General features: G+C 38.0%; 1 protein-coding gene and 1 pseudogene across 1 annotated transcript in view; one reads left to right on the forward strand and one right to left on the reverse strand.

Annotated features, from left to right (window-relative positions):
* CCDC73 (coiled-coil domain containing 73) overlaps positions 1-21,441 on the forward strand; it is a 170,649-nt gene that overhangs the window by 26,660 nt on the left and 122,548 nt on the right. Inside the window, exon 2 of the mRNA XM_037999541.2 lies at positions 1,755-1,904. Within this exon, the coding sequence (XP_037855469.2) occupies positions 1,770-1,904 (135 nt within the window). The 5' untranslated portion in view covers positions 1,755-1,769. The remainder of the gene's footprint in view (positions 1-1,754; positions 1,905-21,441) is intronic.
* LOC119624382 (large ribosomal subunit protein eL34-like) lies at positions 3,392-4,483 on the reverse strand (annotated as a pseudogene).

Consider the following 21,441-nt stretch of genomic DNA (forward strand, 5'->3'; position numbering starts at 1 on the left):
TGAATAAAGCAAATTACTCTCCATAATGTGGGTGGGCCTCATCCAATCAGTTGAAGGCCAAAAGAGAAAAAGATTAGAGTTGTCCAAGGAAGTGGGAATTCTGCTTCCAGACTGCTTTTGAACTTGAGCTACAACATCAGCTCTTTCCTGAGTCTCTAACCTGCTGGTTGACCCTAAAGATTTCAGAGTTGGCAGTCCCCACAATTGTGTAAACCAGTTCCCTAAAATGTCTCTTTCTCTCTGCATGTGTGTGTGTGTAGGTCTGTGTCTATATATATGTGCATATGAGTCTTTCACATATATACATACACCCCCCCACATGGATATACACACATACCTATCCTGTTTCTCTGGAGAATGCTTATTAGTATAATACTCATCAGAATGGCTAAAATAAAAAAAATAGTGATAACACCAAATGCTGGCAGAAATTTGGAGAAACTGGATTACTTGCACATTGCCAGTGGGAATGGAAAATGGTACAGCCACTCTGGAAAATAATGTGGCAGTTTCCTTTACAACTAAAAATGGACTGAATATTCACTCAACCCAACAATTTTACTCTTGGGCATTTATCTCTAAGAAATGAAAAATTATGGTCACAGAGAAATGTGTACATAAATGTTTATAGCACCTTTATTCATAATAGTCACAAACTGGAAACTACTAAAATGTTATTCCGTGGGTGAGTAGTTAAGTAAATAATACATCCATACCACAAAATACTACTAAACAATAAAAAGGAATGAGTTATTGATACATGTAACAATTTGGATGAACCTAAAAAAAAAAGCCATAGGTTACATGATGTGTGATTCCATTTATGAGCACTCTTGAAATAACAAAATTACGGAGATAGATAACAGATTAGTATTTTCTCGGAGTTAAGGATGGGGGAAGAGAGTGGGTATGACAACAAAGAAGCTGCTTGAAGAAGCTTGTATTGATGCTAGAGTTCTGTATCTTAAATTGAGGTCATAGTTATATGAAGCTATAAATATGATAAACTTGCCAAAAGCATATATACACACAGACACATGCACACAAATAAGTACATGTATAACTGGTAAAGCGCTAATAAGCTCCATGGATTGTACCAAAGTCAGATGCACATTTTTAATACTGTACTCTTGTTATACAAGATGTTAACATTTGCGGGGGTTATTAAGTGAATGGTGTATAGGACCTCACTGTACATTCATTTGCAACTACCTGTGAATTGATAATTGTTTCATATTGAAAAGTTGAAAAGTTTCTTGCAGCCTGATTCGTACATTTTCTGGGTTGAGAAAGGTATTTAACTATCTTGGTTTTTAATAAAAGACATTTTTTCCAGCCTTCATCTTCCAACTATGTTGAGTTTAAAGATTTCATATTACTATTCACATCATCTTCACAAAGAAGCTTTATGTCAAGGCAAAGTTTAGGAAGCAGAATGTGTATCCCAGCTTTGGCATGAAGCAACTTACCTGCAACGTCACGAACCCAGCCTTTAGAAGACTGTGAGGAAAATTTGGCCTTTGAGCGTACTCAGCTGCCAGAAAAGGCTTCAACCATAGAGAAACAGAATAACACCATTGTTGCAAAGTGTTTTTTTGGTCAGCATTAGAGTGGAGTGATGGCACAACTGTTAATCAGTGCTGAAATTGGCAGATTATGGGATACAGGTTGTCATATTTTTATGGTAACTATGCTTTTACTTGAAAAACCTAGATAAATTATTTTTTTTCAGTTAAGACCTTTTTACATTACAGGAAATAAATATTAATATGGAAAACAACTTCAATACTGAGTCATCATCTACTTTTACTCTTCAAAGTTCTTCAGAGACATTGTTTTCTATTCAGCTATTAGATTTCAAAACAAGTTTACTGGAAGCATTAGAAGAATTGCGTATGAGAAGGGTAAGTTCCTTTTTAAAATGCTTTTGTTAAATAAGAAAACTTGATTTTGTTTAGTTTATTGTTTTTTAAAGAATAAAAAATACGTAAAAATCCCTCTTGTTTAGAAATAAAATATATAGTCCAATTAATGAAGTAAAAGAGAATAGGACAGATTAAGTCAATGATCAGGGAATGGGAAATAAGAATTTGGAAACTAAAGCACAAAATAAAAGAGGGGTTTTTCAGATTAAGTACCTGATAAGTCAACTAGTATTTATTGAATCCCTGGGAGTGCACAGATAGCACCCTCTTTAGACACATGGCTGATGAAAAAGAATCGCTCTTGGGGAGATTACATTTTTGTTAAGGTTATTATACAGATGCCTATGAAATGATTAAATAATGAAACAAAGCAGTATATGATTAAGTGACAAAATAAATGTATGTAGTAAATATTCTGGGTTGAAAGAATCAAATATCTTTATTTTAAAAAGTGGCAACTGGGATTTTTTCTTAAAGCATATGTCTAGTATAAAATTGTAAAAGACGAGGCAGGTGGATCACTTGAGGCCAGGAGTTCGAGACCAGCCTGGCCAACATGGTGAAATGCTGTCTCTATTAAAAATACAAAAAATTGGCTGGATGTGATGGCACATGCTTGTAGTCCCAGCTGCTGAGTCCCAAGAATTGCTTGAACCCGGGAAGTGGAGGTTGCAATGAGCCAAGATCACACCACTGCACTCCAGCCTGGGTGATGGAACAAGACTCTGTCTCAAAAAGAAAATAAAAAATAAAAAAAAGTAAAAAATGTTGATTTCAGCAGGTTATCTATATTGTGCAAATCCCCTTAAAAAGCATTTTATCTCTGAGACTTGTATGGGTCTAAATTTTAACTCTATATAGGATAGACTGGAACTTGGAAGATTCTGGAGAGAAAAAAATAAACCATAAAACTATTGCAATAATGATATAGAAATGAGTTCACTAGGATGTATATATGACCATGAAGATAGAACAGAAGAGGCAGAAAGAAGAATCAATATAATTTACTGACTTTCTGAAAATAAACTATAAATGAGGGAAAAAGCTGAAACAACATTTTTATTATATTATATGAATATTGTTCTAGGATTTAAAAATATTGAAATTTATTGTTACAATAAGAAAATTTAAATACCACAGTGTTCATCCTATTTAAAGTTACTTATTAGTGTAATAAAAGCCTGTTTTAAGATGAAATTCTGCTAAAAATGGTATTTTGGATAAGTATTATAAAAAACTGTTTTTTAAAATTAGCTTAAAATGTTCTTTCCTAAGTGAAACAACTTCTGGTCACCATTTAAAACAATATTCTGTTTTATTATGTTTTAAATTTTATACTTTGGTCTGTTTATATTTCCTACTTAAAAAATATGCCTCTTTTAAAAAGCTTCTGAAAAATTTCAGATTAGAAAAGGAATAGTGTTTTTTTTTCTTCTTTTTCTTTTATTACCCAAGAAAGCTTTATTTTAAAATTTAGCTTTCAAACTCTGTGCTTGTATCTTCAACACTTTCACAAGGATTTTCTGCTCCTTGATGAAGAAAGCATGTTTGAGCCTGTCATGGACACAATTAGCACACGTGGAACCACCATAGGCTCCGCTGACACGTTTTTTCAAGACAACCTCATAAGAACTTTAGGTCTCACATAACAAACTCCTTGAAGTCTACTTGGAGGCATGCCACATGGAGATTTTGGTGCTTTCCCAACCTTCTTGGTGTAAAGGTAAACAATTCTATTACCAGGGGTTTGGGACAAACTCGTTTTGTTAGAGGCTGTGTTGTAGGAAAGCCCACGATGATGCGTCAAATGCTGGACCATTTGGAGTGCCTCTAGATGCCATCCCTGGATGAAGAGGAACAATGTTTTTAATAATCAAATGTAAAAATACATAATACTAACAATGAAATTCCTCATTGAAAAGAGAGCTTTCTTCTTAAAAAGGGGGAAAAAGTCCCTTACTTTCATTAGAAAAAGACAGTTACTGGTTTTCACATTTACCCTGATGGCAGTACTTTTCCTGCATTCTTAGATTTTCCCCCTAACATTTTAGGAAAATTTCAAACATACGTAATAGTTGAAAGAACTTCACAGTGAACACCCATCCACCCATTGTAGTAGACAGAATATGGCACCCAAGCATGTTCATGTCCTAATTTCAAGAACTTGTGAATATGTTACCTTATATGGCAAAAGAAATTTTGTAGGTGTGATTAAACTAAGCATTTTCAGATGGAGGGATTATGCTTGATTATTCGAGTGGGTCCAGAGTACTCATAAGCATTCTTACAAGAGGGAGACAGGGGAATCAGAGTCCGAGAAAGAGATGTGATAGTGGAAGTAGAGGTTATAGTCAAAGAGAAAGAGATTGGAAGGTGTTATGCTGCTAGCTTTGAAGATGGAGTAAATTGCTATGAGCCAAGGAACATATGTAAGTGGAAGCTGGAAGAGGCAAGGAAGTGGATTCTCCCCCGGAGACTATAGAAGGTATGCAGTCCTGCAGATACCTTGGACTTCTGACCTCCAGAACTGCAACAGAATAAATTTGAGTTGTTTTAAGCCACTAAGTTTGTTGTTATTTGTTACAGTAGTAATAGGAACCTAATATACCTACTACCCAGATTCTATACTTGATCTCATAGTATATCTGTCTGTCATTGGTCTTATTTTTGGGATTCATTTCCAAATAAGTTGGAAATTATATGCTTCAGTATGTATATTATTAACTAGATTTTAATATTTGTTTATTTTTTCTTTCAATATGAAATTTATGTAGAATAAAATTCTTCACCCCTTTTCATCCAGAGGCAGCCCCTGTTCTAATTTTTTTTTCCCTATAGATTAGTATCATTCAGTATATATTATTTTGTGTAGAGTTTTTTTTTACTCAGTGTAGTATTTTTGAGATTTATTCTTGTCGTGTGTGTTTGTAGTCAGTTTCTTTTTATCATTGAGTAGTATCTATAATGTAAACATACCAAGGTTTGTTGTTTTCATTAACATAGTTATGGATACCTAAGTGGTTTCCAGTTGTTGGTTTTTATGAAAACAGTTGCTATTCATATTACTGTGCATATTCTTGTACCAGACATTTTGCAGGTATGTGTGACAAGTAAGCAAGAACAGATCTTATTCAGGAACTACTTATGAGATACTGATTTTGTCTCATGCCCTCCCAAATCTTTATTGCAAATTTTTAATACTTCTCCTTGGTAGTTTCTGAAGAGATCTTTTTATTTAGCATTTAAAACAGAAGTGCAAAAAGATTAAGATACAATTAAAAATGAATAATTACATTTAGTTTTTAAAGATAAAAAAGTAGAATTCAAACACTGATCCACAGTTACCGTTAAGCCTGGGTGGGACTGATTCTTAGGTCCTTGTATCATTCAGAAGATATAAAGATACTGACCAACTACAGATGTTCTTCAGTTAAGTAGGAATATTAAAATGTTAAGGGTAATTGCTAAATAAATAGAAATAGGCTTTATATCTTCCCAAATGGTAGAGAGAAAATATACAATTGTAATAAATTATCTTGGACTTGATGTTGTAAATAACCTTTAAAAAGATAGAGATGGAATCTTGCTCTGTCACCCAGACTGGAATGCAGTGGCACGATCTCAGCTCACTGCAACCTCTGCCTCTTGGGTTCAAGCGATTCTCCTGCCTTAGCCTCCTGAGCAGCTGGGATTACAGACGTGCATCACCACGCTCGGCTAATTTTTGTATTTTTAGTAGAGACAGGGTTTCACCATGTTGGCCAGGCTGGTCTCGATCTCCTGACCTCGTGATGCAGCCACCTCAGCCTCCCAAAGTGCTGGGATTACATGGGCGAGCCACCTTGCCTGGCCTCTAAAAGGATAATTTAAGGTCTTAATTATTTTCCTAAGCCTTTATCCAGATAAAAAATGTTGAAGACGGCAGGGCACAGTGGCTCACACCTATAATCTCAGCACTTTGGGAGGCTGAGATGGGTGGATCACTTGAGACCAGGAGTTCAAGTCCAGCCTAGCCAACATCCTGTCTCTACTAAAAATACAGAAATTAGCTGGGCGGGGTGACGGGTGCCTGTAATCCCAGCTACGTGGGAGGTTGAGGCAGGAGAATCGCTTAAATCTGGGAGGCAGAGGTTGCAGTGAGCCAAGATCACGCTACTATACTCCAGCCTGGGCGACAGAGTGAGATTCTGTCTCAAAAGAAAAGAAAAAAAAACAAAGTTGAAGCCATCTTCTGTGTACTCTGGAAACTGGTCCAGCTAATTCACATTCCTCTAATTCAATGCTAAAAAGTCTGTTAATGGTAAACTCTTTTAGACTTTCCTTTTTCCAGAAAATGTCTTTATTTTGCCATGAAATTGTAGATTACATTTGTGTTCTGTCAGTATTTTAAAGAGATTTTATTGAGTTCTTTTGCTGCTATTTAGAAGTTTTCCTCTGTAGGTAATTCATCATTTCTATTCGCTCTTAAGATCTGTTTGTCATTGATGATCTTTATTTTTAATGTGTCTAGGTGTGGATTTATCTATATTTTTAGAGACTCATTTTGATACCTGAATGTTACGAAAAACTTCAGCTGTGATTTTTTTTGAGTATTGACCCTTATTTTCTCTGTTATCTTTTTCTTGAAACCCCAATAGACAACATATTGGCCCATGTCATCTTATCCTTTTTGACTCTTAACTCTCTTATATTTCTTCCTATTTGCCTCTCTGTACTGAGTTCTGTGTAATTCATTGTGTTGTTTTCTAATTATCTCTTCAGATGTTTTTACCTGCTATCTAACCTTCCTTAGAGTTTTAAATTTCAATGATTACCTTTTTCATTTCTAGAGTTTCCTTCAAAGAATCCCCAAATTTAATACAGTGCTAATCAAAACCTAATGCAGTGTTTTTTAGAGCTCGGTAGGATGATTCTAAAGTTATATATGTAAGAAAAATACATGAGGATAGCCAATAACATTTTCAAAAGAGAAGAGTGAAGTGCTACTTGCTCTATCAGATATTAAACCATGTTCAAATGCTGTAATAATTTAAAATGTGACATAGTTGCAGGAATAAATAATTAAAAAGATAAGTCAATTCAGTGGGTGAAAAGAACAGTAGTAAGTGGTATTTGGAGCATTCATACATACCTCATACACAAAAATAAAACCCAGGGCTGGGTCTGGTGTCTCATACCTGTAATCCTTTGGTAGGCTGAGGTGGGAGGATCACTTGAAGCCAGGAGTTTGAAAACAACCTGGGCAACATGGTGTGACCCCATCTCAACAAAAAACTTAAGAAATTTTAGTTGGGACCCGGGCGTGGTGGCTCACACCTGTAATCCTAACACTTTGGGAGGCTGAGGTAGGCGGATCACTTGAGGTCAGGAGTTTGAGACCAGCCTGGCCAACATGGTGAAACCCCATCTCTGCTAAAAATACAAAAAATTAGCTGGGCATGGTGGTGGGTGCTTGTAATCCCAGCTACTTAGGAGGATGAGGCAGGAGAATCACTTGAACCCAGGAAGTGGAGGTTGCAGTGAGCCAAGATCACGTCACTGCACTCCAGCCTGGGCTACAGAGTGAGACTCTATCTCAAAATTTTAGCTGGATGTGGTGGTGCATGCCTGTATTCCCAGCTACTTGGGAGGCTGAGGTAGGAGGATCACTTGGGCCCAGAAGATCAAGGCTGCAGTGAGCTGTGTTTGTGTCACTGCACTGCAGCCTGGGTGACACAGCAAAAGCTTGTCTCAAAAAAAAAAAAAAAAAAAAAAAAAAAAGAAAAAGAAAACTAAAACTCAATGCAAAGAAGAAAACCATACAAATACTAGAAAATACAAGAAACAATTTTTATATTCTTGGGAATAGAGATTATCCTTCATAAAGGAAAAGATGGCTGGATATGATGGCTAGATTCTTAGCTTTTACAGGATAATAGCCATCATAAAGTTAAAAAAAAAAGTGACTGGCCAGGCACAGTGGCTCATACCTGTGTAATTCCAGTGCTTTGGGAGGCTGAAGTGGGAGAATCAATCACTTGAGGCCAGGAGTTTGAGACCAGCCTGGGCAACATAATGAGACTCTTTCTCTACAAGAAAAATTTTTAATTAGTTGGACATGATGGCGTGTGTCCATAGTCCTAGCTACTTGGGCAGGAGGCAGAGGCAGGAGGATCACTTAATCCCAGGAGTTCAGGGTTACAGTGAGCTGTGATTGTACCACTGTAGTCCAGCATGGGTGACAAGCAAGACTTAGTCTCTTAAAAAACAAAGCGATGGAGAGAAAATATTTGCAACATGCAAAATAATAAAAAAATCAATATCTTATTTACAAAATATTCCAAATCAAAACAACCCAACAGATAAATGAACAGAATGAAGAAATACAAGTAATCATAAAATGTACAAAAGTATGCTTAACTTTACTACTAATAAAATAAATGCAGATTAAAACAAAAATGAGATAATCAGTTTTTGATTCCCAGATTGGAAAAATACTAAAAAGATTGATAATTTCCAGCATTGGCTGGAGTTTTCAGGAATGAGTACTACTGTATTTTTTCCTTTTTGATGTAAATTAATATAGATAATGGATAGAAATTCAGTTTTATCTGTTTAAATTGGAATTTAAAATTTCATGTTCATTAAGTCTGAGCAGTTTATATTTTTATCTATGATAATTTTTTGTATGAGCTTACTTGGGCAAATATTTTGCTACAGTGATATTTACTATATTGTTGTAATGGGAAAAGTTATAAGCAGTCTAAATATCTGTGAACAGCCAGTAAATAAATGATGCTGTCATATTTGTGGCTCCCAATGAACCATACTTCATGTCCTTAAGTAGATCACTCCTACATTAACTTAGCTCGGGTCATGTGACTTTCTTGGCCAACGAAACATTAGCAATCATGTTACTAAGCAGAGGCTTGATAAGTACTCGCACATTGGGGCCTTTTCTCTTAGAACACATCCTCTTGGAAGCCAGAGCTATGCCATAAAGTTCAAAATAGATTATTTAATGATCAGAAGCTACATGGGGAAAGACACTGGAGTATAAGCAGAAGTCACTGTCATCCCAGCCCTAGCCAAGCTACCATATAAATGCTTCTGCAAGAATGACCATAGCATGTGAAACAGAACTGTCTTGCTAAGCCCGATCATTGTACAGAATTGTGAGACCTAATAAAATGTTGTTTTAAATTACTAAGTTTTGAGGGTGGGGGCAAGATGGCCAAATAGAAGATTCTACCAATTGTCCTCCCTGCAGGAACACCAAATTTGACAACTATCTACACAAAAAAGCACCTTCATAAGGACCAAAAATCAAGTGAGTGGTCATAGTACTTGGTTGTAGCTTCATATTGCTGAAAGAGGCACTGAAGAGAGTAGGAAAGACAGTCTTGAATCTCCAACTCCACTTCTCCCCCAGCCCCTGCAGTGGCCACATGATGTGGAGAAAATCTGTGCGGTTAAAGGAAAGTACAGGAATTGTGGGAACTCAGTGCTCCCAACACCAGGCAGAACTCAGCCGGTGCCCATGGAGAGTGCATTCAGACCAGCCCTCGCCAGAGGCGAATAGCCCATCCCAGTGGTTTGAACTTCAGTTTCAGCAAGCCTTGCTGCTGGGGGGGTTTCAAATAATGCCAACCTAGGCCACAAGGACTACACTTCCTAGGCAAGTACTAGTGTTGTACTGGTCTCAGAGCCAGTGGACTTGGACTGGTCTCAGAGCCAGTGGAGAGGGCATGCAACCCAGTGACACACCAGTCGGGGTGGCAAAGGGAGTGCTTACACCACCCCTCCCTCAACCCCAGGCAGTGCAGGGTACAGCTCCCAAAGAGACTCCTTCCTGCTTGAAGAGAGAAGAGGGAAGAGGTAAGAGGATTTTATTTTGCAACTTGGATACCAGCTAAGCCACAGTAGGATAGGGCACTGGGCAGAATCATCAGGCTCCCATTCCAGGCCCTAACTCCCAGACAACATTTCTAGACACACCCTGGTTTAGACAGGAAACCTGCTGCCTTGAAGGGAAGGATTCAGTTCTGGCAGGATTCACTACCTGCTGACTTAAGAGCCCTTGGGCACTGAATAATCAGTAGCAATAACCAAGTAGTACATGCTATGGGCCTTGAGTTAGATTCAGACATGCGGGCTTCAGGTGTGAACCAGCATATTCACAGCTGTGGTGGCTATGAGGAGAGACCCCTTCCACTTGAGAAAAGGAGGGGGAAGAATAAAGGGAACTTTGTCTTGCAGCTTAGGTACCAGCTTGGCCACAGTGGGGAAGAGCACCAAGTGGGCTCTAGGGGTTCCCGATTCCAGGCTTTGGCTCATGGACAGCAACTCTGGACCTACCCTGGGACAAAGGGGAGCCCACTGTCCTGAAGGGTGAGTCCTGGCCTGGACTTGCGCCTTAAGTGAACATCAGTGGTACCCTATCAATACTCCCCATTGGCTGTGGTGGTGGTGGCCATGGGGAAAGATTCCTCTGCTTTGGGAAAGGTGAGGGAAGAGTGAAAAGAATCTTGTCTTGTGGTTTTGGTGCCAGCTTAGCCACAGTGGAATAGAGTGCCAGGTGGATTCCTTAGGTTTCTGACTTGTCCCTGGCTCCTGGATGGCATGAACCTGCCTAGAGCTCAGGGACACTCACTTCCCTGAAAAGAATACAAGACTGGCTGGTTTTGCCACCTGGTGATTGTAGATCCCTAGGGCCTTGAGTGTACACTGGTGGTAGTCAGATAGTGGCTATAGCAGGCCTTGGGTAAGACCCAGTGCTGTACTGGGTTCAGGTCTGACCCAGTGCAGTCCCAGTGGTGGAGGTTACAGGGGTGCTTGTGTCACCTGTCCCCCACCTCCAGGAAGCTCAGTACAGAGAGATAATCCATTTATTTGGTAGAAATTAAGAGTAGAGGCCATGAGCGGTGGCTCACACCTGTAATCCCAGCACTTTGGGAGGCCAAGGTGGGCGGATCACGAGGTCAGGAGTTCGAGACCAGCCTGGCCAACATAGTGAAACCCCTGTCTCTACTAAAAATACAAAAAATTAGCTGGGGGTGGTGGTGGGCGCTTGTAATCCCAGTTACTCGGGAGGCTGAGGCAGGAGAATGGCTTGAACCCAGGAGGTGGAGGTTGCAGTGAGCCAAAATTATGCCATTGCACTCTAGTCTGGGCAACAGAGCGAGACTCCATCTCAAAAAAAAAAAAAAAAAAAAAAAGTAAGAGGAGAGAATGAGTCAGGATAACACAGAGAAGGAATTTAAAATTCTGTCAAATAGATTTAATAAAGAGATAGAAATAATTTAAAAAGAGTCAAGCAGAAATTCTGGAATTGAAAAATGCAATTAACATACTGAAGAATGCATCGGAGTCTCATAATAGCAGAATTGATTGAGCAGAAGAAAGAATTGGTGAGCTTGAAGACAGGCTGTTTGAAAATATACAGTCAAAGGAGACAAAAGAAAAAAGAAAGCCTCAAAATCTATCTACAAAATCGCGAAAATAGCCTCAAAAGGGCAAATCTAAGCATTTTTGGCCTTAAAGAGGAGATAGAGAAAGAGATGAGTGGAAAGTTTATTCAATGGGGTAACAGAGAACTTCCCAAACCTATAGAAAAATATCAATATTCAAGTACAAGAAGGTTATAGAAAACCAAGCAGATGTAACCCAAAGAAGACTACCTTGAGGCATTTAATAATAATATTCCCAAAGGTCAAGGATAAAGAAAGGATCCTAAAAGCATCAAGATAAAAGAAACAAATAACATACAATGGAGCCCCAATACATCTGGCAGCAGACTTTTCAGTGGAAGCCTTACAGGCCAGGACATATTTACAGTGCTGAAGGAAAAAAGCTTTTACCCTAGAATAGTATATACAGTGAAAATATCCTTCAAACATGAAGGAGAAATAAAGACTTACCCAGATAAACAAAAGCTGAGGCATTTCATTAACACCAGACCTGTCCTACAAGAAATGCTAAAGAGAGGTCTACAGTCTGAAAGAAAAGGATGTTAATCAGCAATAAGAAATCATCTGAAGGTACAAAACTCACCGGTAATAGTAGGTACACAGAAAAACACAGAATATTATAACACTGTAAGTGTGATGTGTAAAATACTCATAAGTAGAAAAATGAAAAGATGAACCAATCAAAAATAATAACTACAGCTTTTCAAGACCTAGACAGTATATAAGATATGAATGGAAACAACAAAAATGTAAAAAGTGAGGAAACAAAGTTAAATTACTGAGTTTTTATAAGTTTTCTTTTTGCTTGTTTGGTAATTAGCTTGTTTGTTTATGCAATCAGTGTTAATTTGTTATCACTTTAAAACAATGGGTTAAAGATAGTATTTTCAAGCCTAATGGTAACCTCAAATCAAAAACTGTACAAGAGATGCACAAAAATAAAAAGCAAGGAATTAAAAAATACCGCTAGAGAGAATCACCTTCACTGAAAGAAAGACAGGAAGGAAGAAAACAGGAAAACCACAAAACAACCAGAAAAAAAATAACAAAATGACAAGAGATAGTCCTCACTTATCAATAATAACATTGAATGTAAATGGACTAAATTCTGCAATAAGAACATATAGAGTGGGTGGCTTCCAAGATGGCTGAATAGGAACAACTCCAGTCTATAGCTCCCAGCAAGACCGATGCGGAAGACGGGTGATTTCTGCATTTCCAACTGAGGTACCTGGTTTATCTCGTTGGAACTGGTTGGACAGTGGGTGCAGCCCACAGAGGGTGAGCCGAAGCGGAGCAGGGTGTCGCCTCACCCAGGAAGTGCAAGGGGTCAGGGGATTTCCCTTTCCTAGCCAAGGGAAGCCGTGATTGCCTGTACCTGGAGAAGCAGTACACTCCTGTGCAAATACTGTGCTTTTCCCATGGCCTTCACATCTGTCTGACCAGGAGATTCCCTCCCGTGCCTGTCTTGGCAGGTCCCATGCCCATGGAGCCTTTCTTGCTGCTAGCGCAGCAGTCTGAGATTGACCTGGGATGCTGAAATTTGACAGAGGGAGGGGCATCTGCCATTGCTGAGGCTTGAGCAGGCGGTTCTATACTCACAGTATAAACAAAGCAGCAGGGAAGCTTGAACTGGGCAGAGCCCACTGCAGCTCAGCAAGACCTACTGCCTCTTTAGATTCCACCTCTGGGGGCAGGGCATATCTGAACAAAAGGCAGCAGATAGCTTCTCCAAACTTAAACATCCCTGCCTGACAGCTCTGAAGAGAACAGTGGTTCTCCCAGCACAGCGTTTGAACTCCAATAACAGATAGACTGCCTCCTCAAATGGGTCCCTGACCCCCTTTAGCCTGACTGGGAGTAGGGGCCAACAGACACCCCATATAGGTGGGTGCCCCTCTGGGATGAAGTTCCAGAGGAAGGATCAGGGAGCACTATTTGCTGTTCTGCAGCCTCCACTGGTGATACCCAGGCAAACAGGGTCTGGAGTGGACCTTCAGCAAACTCCAACAGACCTGCAGCTGAGGGGCCAGTCTGTTAGAAGGAAAACTAACAAACAGAGAGGAATAGCATCAACATCAACAAAAAGGACATCCGCACCAAAACCGCATCCATAGGTCACCAACATCAAAGACCAAAGGTAGATAAAACTGCAAAGATGGGGAGAAACCAGAGCAGAAAGGCTGAAAATTCCAAAAACCAGAATGCCTCTTCTCTTCCAAAGGAAGACCACTCCTCTTCAGCAAGAGAACAAAACTGGACAGAGAATGAATTTGACGAGTTGATAGAAGTAGGCTTCAGAAGGCCAGTAATAATAAACTTCTCCAAGCTAAAGGAGCATGTTCTGATGCATTGCAAAGAAGCTAAAAACTTTGGAAAAAGGTTAGACAAATGGCTTACTAGAATAATCAGTGTAGAGAAGAGCTTAAATGACCTGATGGAGCTGAATATCACAGTATGAGAACTTCATGAAGCATACACAAGCTTGAGTAGCTGACTTGATCAAGAGGAAGAAAGGATACCAGTGATTGAAGATCAAATTAATGAAATAAAGTAAGAAGACAAGATTAGAGGAAAAAGAATAAACAAAATGAACAAAGCCTCCAAGAAATATGGGCCTATGTGAAAATACCAAATCTATGCTTGATTGGTGTACCTGAAAGTGACAGGGAGAATGGAACCAAGTTAGAAAACACTCTTCAGGATATCATCCAGGAGAACTTCCCCAACCTAGCAAGGCAGACCAACATTCAAATTCAGGAAATACAGAGAACACCACAAGGATACTCCTTGAGAAGAGCAACCCCAAGACACATAATTGTCAGATTCACCACGGTTGAAATGAAGGAAAAAAATGTTAAGGGCAGCCAGAGAGAAAGGTTGGGTTACCCACAAAGGGAAGCCCATCAGACTAACAGCAGATCTCTTGGCAGAAACCCTACAATCCAGAAGAGAGTAGGGGCCAGTATTCAACATTCTTAAAGAAAATAATGTTCAACCCAGAATTTCATATCCAGCCAAACTAAGCTTCACAAGTGAAGGAGAAATCCTTTATAGACAAGTAAATGCTGAGAGATTTTGTCACCTCCAGGCCTGCCTTACAAGAGCTCCTGAAGGAAGCACTAAATATAGAAAGGAATAACTTGTACCATTTACCACAAAACATGCCAAATTGTAAAGACCATCAACACTATGAAGAAACTGCATCAACTAATGGGCAAAATAACCAGCTAGCATCATAGAGACAGGATCAAATTCACACATAACAACATTAACCTTAAATGTAAATGGATTAAATGCTCAAACTAAAAGACACAGACTGGCAAATTGGATAAAGAGTCAAGACCCATCAGTGTGCTGCATTCAGGAGACCCACCTCACATGCAGAGAAACACATAGGCTCAAAATAAAGGGATGAAGGAAGATCTACTAAGCAAATGGAAAGCAAAAAAAGAAAAAAAAAAAAAAAGCAGGGGTTGTAATCTTGGTCTCTGATAAGACAGACTTTAAACCAACAAAGATCAAAAGAGACAAAGAAGGCCATTACATAATAGTAAAGGGATCAATTCAACAAGAAGCACTAACCTAAATATATATGCACCCAATACAGGAGCACCCAGATTCATAAAGCAAGTTCTTAGAGACCTACAAAGAGACTTAGACTCCCACACAATAGTAGTGGGAGACTTTAACACCCCACTGTCAATATTAGACAGATCAACGAGACACAAAATTAACAAGGATATCCAGGACTTGAACTCAGCTCTGGACCAAGCAGACCTAATAGACATCTACAGAACTCTCCACCCCAAATCAACAGAATATACATTCTTCTCAGCACAACATCACACTTATTCTAAAATTGACCACGTAATTGGAAGTAAAACACCCTCAGCAAATATAAAAGAACAGAAATCACAACAAACTGTCTCTCAGACCACAGTGCAATCAAATTAGAACTCAGGATTAAGAAACTCACTAAAAACCGCACAACTACATGGAAACTGAACAGCCTGCTCCTGAATGACTACTGGATAAATAATGAAATGAAGGCAGAAATAAAGATGTTCTTTGAAACCAGTGAGAACAAAGATACAATGTACCAGAATCTCTGGGATACATTTAAAGCAGTGTATAGAGGGAAATGTATAGCACTAAATGCCCACAAGAGAAAGCAGGAAAGATCTAAAATCAACACCCTAACATCACAATTAAAAGAACTAGAGAAGCAAGAGCAAACAAATTCAAAATCTAGCAGAAGACAAGAAATAACTAAGATCAGAGCAGAACTGAAGGAGATAGAGACACAAAAAACCCTTCAAAAAATTAATGAATCCAGGAGCTGGTTTTTTGGAAAGATCAACAAAGTTGATAGACCACTAGCAAGACTAATAAAGAAGAAAAGAGAGAAAAATCAAATAGATGCAATAAAAAATGATAAAGGGGATATCACCACCAATCCCACAGAAATACAAATTACCATCAGAGAATACTATAAACACCTCTACACAAATAAACTAGAAAATCTAGAAGAAATGGTATATTCCTGGACACATACACCCTCCCAAGACTAAACGAGGAAGAAGTTGAATCTCTGAATAGACCAATAACAGGTTCTGAAATTGAGGCAATAATTAATAGTCTACCAACCAAAAACAGGCCAGGATCAGACGGATTCACCACCAAATTCTACCAGAGGTACAAAGAGGAGCTGTACCATTCCTTCTGAAACTATCCCGATCAATAGAAAAAGAGGGAATCCTCCTTAACTCATTTTATGAGGCCAGCATCATCCTGATACCAAAGCCTGGCAGAGACACAACAAAAAGAGAGAATTTTAGGCCCATATCCCTGATGAACATCGATGCAAAAATCCTCAATAAAATACTGGCAAATCGAATCCAGCAGCACATCAAAAAGCTTATCTACCACTATCAAGTTGGCTTCATCCCTGGGATACAAAGCTAGTTCAACATACACAAATCAATAAATGTAATCCATCACATAAACAGAACCAATGACAGAAACCACATGATTATCTCAATAGATGCAGAAAAGACCTTCGACAAAATTCAACAGCCTTTCATGCTAAAAACTCTCAATAAACTAGGTATTGATAGAGCATATCTCAAAATAATAAGAGCTATTTATGACAAACCCACAGCCAATATCATGCTGAATGGACAAAAACTGGAAGCATTCTCTTTGAAAACCAGCACAAGAAAAGGATGCCCTCTCTCACCACTCCTATTCAACACAGTATTAGAAATTCTGGCCAGGGCAACCAGGCAAGAGAAAATAATAAAGGTTATTCAGATAGGAAGAGAGGAAGTCAAATTGTCTCTGTTTGCAGATGACATGATTGTATATTTAGAAAACCCCACCATCTCAGCCCCAAATCTCCTTAAGCTGATAAGCAACTTCAGCAAAGTCTCAGGATACAAAATCAATGTGCAAAAATCACAGGTATTCCTATACACCAATACCAGACAAACAGAGAGCCAAATCATGAGTGAACTCCCATTCACAATTGCTACAAAGAGAATAAAATACCTAGGAATCCAACTTACAAGGTATGTGCAGGACCTCTTCAAGGAGAACTACAAACCACTGCTCAAGGAAATAAGAGAGGACACAAACAAATGGAAGAACATTCCATGCTCATGGATAGGAAGAATCAATATTGCGAAAATGGCCTGACCACCCAAAGTAATTTATAGAGTCAATGCTGTCCCCATCAAACTACCACTGACTTTCTTCACAGAATTGGAAAAAACTACTTTAAAGTTCATATGGAACCAAAAAAGAGCCCGCATAGCCAAGACAATCCTGGGTAAGAAGAACAAAGCTGGAGGCATCACACTGTCTGACTTCAAACTATACTACAAGGCTACCGTAACCAAAACAGCATGGTATTGGCACCAAAACAGATATATAGGCCAGTAGAACAGAATGGATGCCTCAGAAATAACACCACACATCTACCACCATCTAATCTTTGACAAACCTGACACACACAAGCAATGGAGAAAAGATTCCCTATTTAATAAATAGTGTTGGGAAAACTGGCTAGCCATATGTAGAAAACTGAAAGTGGACCCCTTTCTTACACCTTATACAAAAATCAACTCAAGATGGATCAAAGACTTAAACATAAGACCTAGGACCATAAAAATCCTAGAAGAAAACCTAGGCAATACCATTCAGGATATAGGCATGGGCAAAGACTTTAAAACACCAAAAGCAATGGCAACAAAAGCCAAAATTGACAAATGGGATCTAATTAAACTAAAGAGCTTCTGCACAGCAAAAGAAACTACCATCAGAGTGAACAGGCAACCTATAGAATGGGAGAAAAGTTTTGCAGGCTATCCATCTGACAAAGGGCTAATATCCAGAATCTACAAAGAACTTAAACAAATTTACAAGAAAAAAGCAAACAACCTGATCAAAAAATGAGCAAAGAATGTGAACAGACACTTCTCAAAAGAAGACATTTATGCAGCCAACAGACCTATGAAAAAATTAGAGAAATGCCAATCAAAACCACAATGAAATACCATCTCATGCCAGTTAGAATGGCGATCATTAAAAAGTCAGGAAACAGCAAATGCTGGAGAGGTTGTGGAGAAATAGGAATGCTTTTACATTGTTGGTGAGAGTGTAAATTAGTTCAACCATTGTGGCAGACAGTGTGGTGATTCCTCAAGGATCTAGAACAAGAAATACCATTTGACCCAGCAATCCCATTACTGGGCATATACCCAAAGGATTATAAATCATTTTATGATAAAGACACATACACACATATGTTTATTGCGGCACTATTCACAATAGCAAAGACTTGGAACCAACCCAAATGTCCATCAATGATAGACTGGATTAAGAAAATGTGGCACATATACACCATGGAATACTATACAGCCATAAAAAAGGATGAGTTCATGTCCTTTGCAGGGACATGGATGAAGCTGGAAACCATCATTCTCAGCAAACTATCACAAAATCAGAAAACCAAACATCACATGTTCTCACTCATAAGTGGAAGTTGAACAATGAGAACACGTGGACACAGGGAGAGGAACATCACACACAGGGGTCTGTGGGGGTAGGGGAGGGATAACGTTAGGAGAAATACCTAATGTAGGTGATGGGTTGATGGGTGCAGCAAACTACTATAGCACGTGTATACCAATGTAACAAAAGTGCACGTTCTGCACATGTAACCCAGAATTTAAAGTATATATATATAAAAAACATGTAGAGTGTCTGAATAGAGTAAAAAAAAATACCCAACAATCTGTTGCCTACAAGAGGCACACTTCACCTATAAAGTCACACATAGACTAAAAATAAAGGGATGAAAAAGATATTCCATGCAAATGGAAACCAAAAAAGAGCAGGAGTAGCTATACTTACATCAGACAAAATAGAGTTTTTGTTTCTCAAAACAAAAACTATAAAAAGGGACAAAGAAAGTCATTATGTAATGATAAAGGGGTCAAGTCAGAAAGAGGATATAACAGTTGTAAAAATATGTGCACTAACACTGGAGCACCCATATGTTTAAAACAAAAGTTACTAGAGCTAGAGAGACAGACTCTAATACAAAAATAGTTGGAGACTTCAACACTCCACTTTCAACATTGGACAGATCATCCAGACAGATAATCAATAAAGAGACACTGGACTTAATCTGTACTGTAGACCAAGTGAATCTAATAGATATTTATAGAATATTTCATCCAATAGCTGCAGAATACAAGTTATTCTCCTCAGCACACAGATCATTCTCAAGGTTAGACCATATGTTAGGCCACAAAACAAGTCTTAAAACATTTAAAAAATTGAAATAATATCAACATTTTCTTTGACAACAATGGCATGAAACTGGAAACCAATAATGAGGAATTTTGGAAGCTATGCAAACACATGGAAATTAGACAATATGCTCCTGAATGATCAGTTGGTCAATGAAGAGATCAAGAAGGAAATTGAAAAATGTCTTGAAACAAATGATAATGGAAACACAATATACCAAAACCTATGGGATACAGCAAAATCAATAGTAAGATGGAAGTTTATAGCTCTAAGTGTCTACATCTAAAAAGAAGAAAAACTTCGAATAAACAACCTAATTATACATCTTAAGGAACTAGAAAAGCAAGAACAAACCAAACCCAAAGTTAGTAGAAGAAAAGAAATGGCAAAGATCAGAGCAGAAATAAATGAAATTGAAACAAGAAAAACAATACAAAACAAGTTTTTTTGAAAAAATAAAATTGACAATCTGTTAGACTAACGAAAGAAAAGACCCAAATAAATAAAATGAGAGATGAAAAAGGAGACATCACAACTGATACTGTAGAAGTTTAAAGGATCATTAGAGGCTCTAAGCAACGGTATGCCAATAAGTTGGAAAACCTAGAAAAAAATGGATAAATTTCTAGACACATACAACCTACCAAGATTAAACTATGAAGAAATCCAAAACCTGAAGAGACCAGTAACAAGTAATGAGACAGACACCATGATAAAAAGTATCCCAGCAAAGAAAAAGCCTGGGACACAATGGCTTCACTGCCAAATTTTGTCAAACATTTAAAGAAGAATTAATACCATTTCTACTCAAAGTATTCCATAAAAGTAGAGGCAGAAGGAATACCTCCATACTCATTCTATGAGGCCAGTATTTACTCTGATACCAAAACCAGACAGAGACACATGACAAAAAAAAAAAAAAAAAAAAGAGAAAACTACAGGCCAGTATCTCTAATGAACATTGATACAAAAATTCTCAATAAAATAACAGCAAACAGAATTCAACAACACATTAAAAGAATTGTTTATCATGACCAAGTGGGATTTATCACAGGGATCCAAGGATGTTTCCACATATGAAAATCAGTCAATGTGATACAGCATGTCAACAGAATGAAGGACAAACAAACATATAATTATTCCAATTTATTCTGAGAAAACATTTGATAAAATTCAATGTTCCTTCATAATTAAACACCCTCAAAAACTGGATATGTTGAGCATACCTCAACACAATAAAAGCCATATATGATAGACCCAGAGCTAGTATTATACTGAATGGGAAGAAACTGAAAGCTTTTCCTCTAAGATCTGGAACATGACAAGGATGCCCACTGTTATTCAACATAGTACTGGAAGCCCTAGCTAGAGCAATCAGACAGGAATAAATAAATTGGAAAGGATGAATTCAAATTATCCTTGTTCACAGATGATATGATCTTATATTTGGAAAAACCTAAAGACTCCACCAAAAACTATTAGAACTGATAAACAAATTCAGTAAAGTTGCAGAATACAAAATTAACATACAAAAACCAGTAGCATTTCTATATGCCAACAGCAAACAATCTGAAAAAGAAGTCAAGAAAGTAATCTCATTTACAATAGCTACAAATAAAATTAAACATCTAGGGAAGAACTTAAAGAATTGAAAGCTCTCTACAATGAAACTATAAAACATAGGTGAAAGAGATGGAAGAGAACACAAAAAATAATGGAAAGATATTCCATGTTCATGGTTTGGAAGAATCAATATTGTTAAAATGCCCATACTACCCACAGCAGTCTACCGATTTAATGCAATACCAATCAAAATATTAATGGCATTCTTCAGAGAAATAGAAAAAAAATTCTAAAATTTATGTGGAACCACAAAGACCCAGAATAGCCAAAGCTATCCTGAGCAAAAACAACAGAACTGCCGGAATCACATTGCCTGCCTTCAGATTATACTACAGAACTATAGTAACCAAAACAGCATGGTACTGGCATTAAAAACAGACACAAAGACCAATGCAACAGAATAGGGAACCCAGGAACAAAGTCACACACCTATAGTGAACTCATTTTCAACAAAGGTGCCAAGAACATACACTGAGGAATGACCGGAAAACCTGGATATACATGTGCAGAAGAATGAAAGTAGACCACTGTCTCTTTTCATATACAAAAATAAAATCAAAATAGACTAAGGACTTAAATCTAAAACCACAAGCTATGAAATGACTAAAAGAAAATATTGGGGG

Source organism: Chlorocebus sabaeus, chromosome 1 (genome assembly GCF_047675955.1).
Source record: "Chlorocebus sabaeus isolate Y175 chromosome 1, mChlSab1.0.hap1, whole genome shotgun sequence".
NCBI lineage: Eukaryota > Metazoa > Chordata > Mammalia > Primates > Cercopithecidae > Chlorocebus > Chlorocebus sabaeus.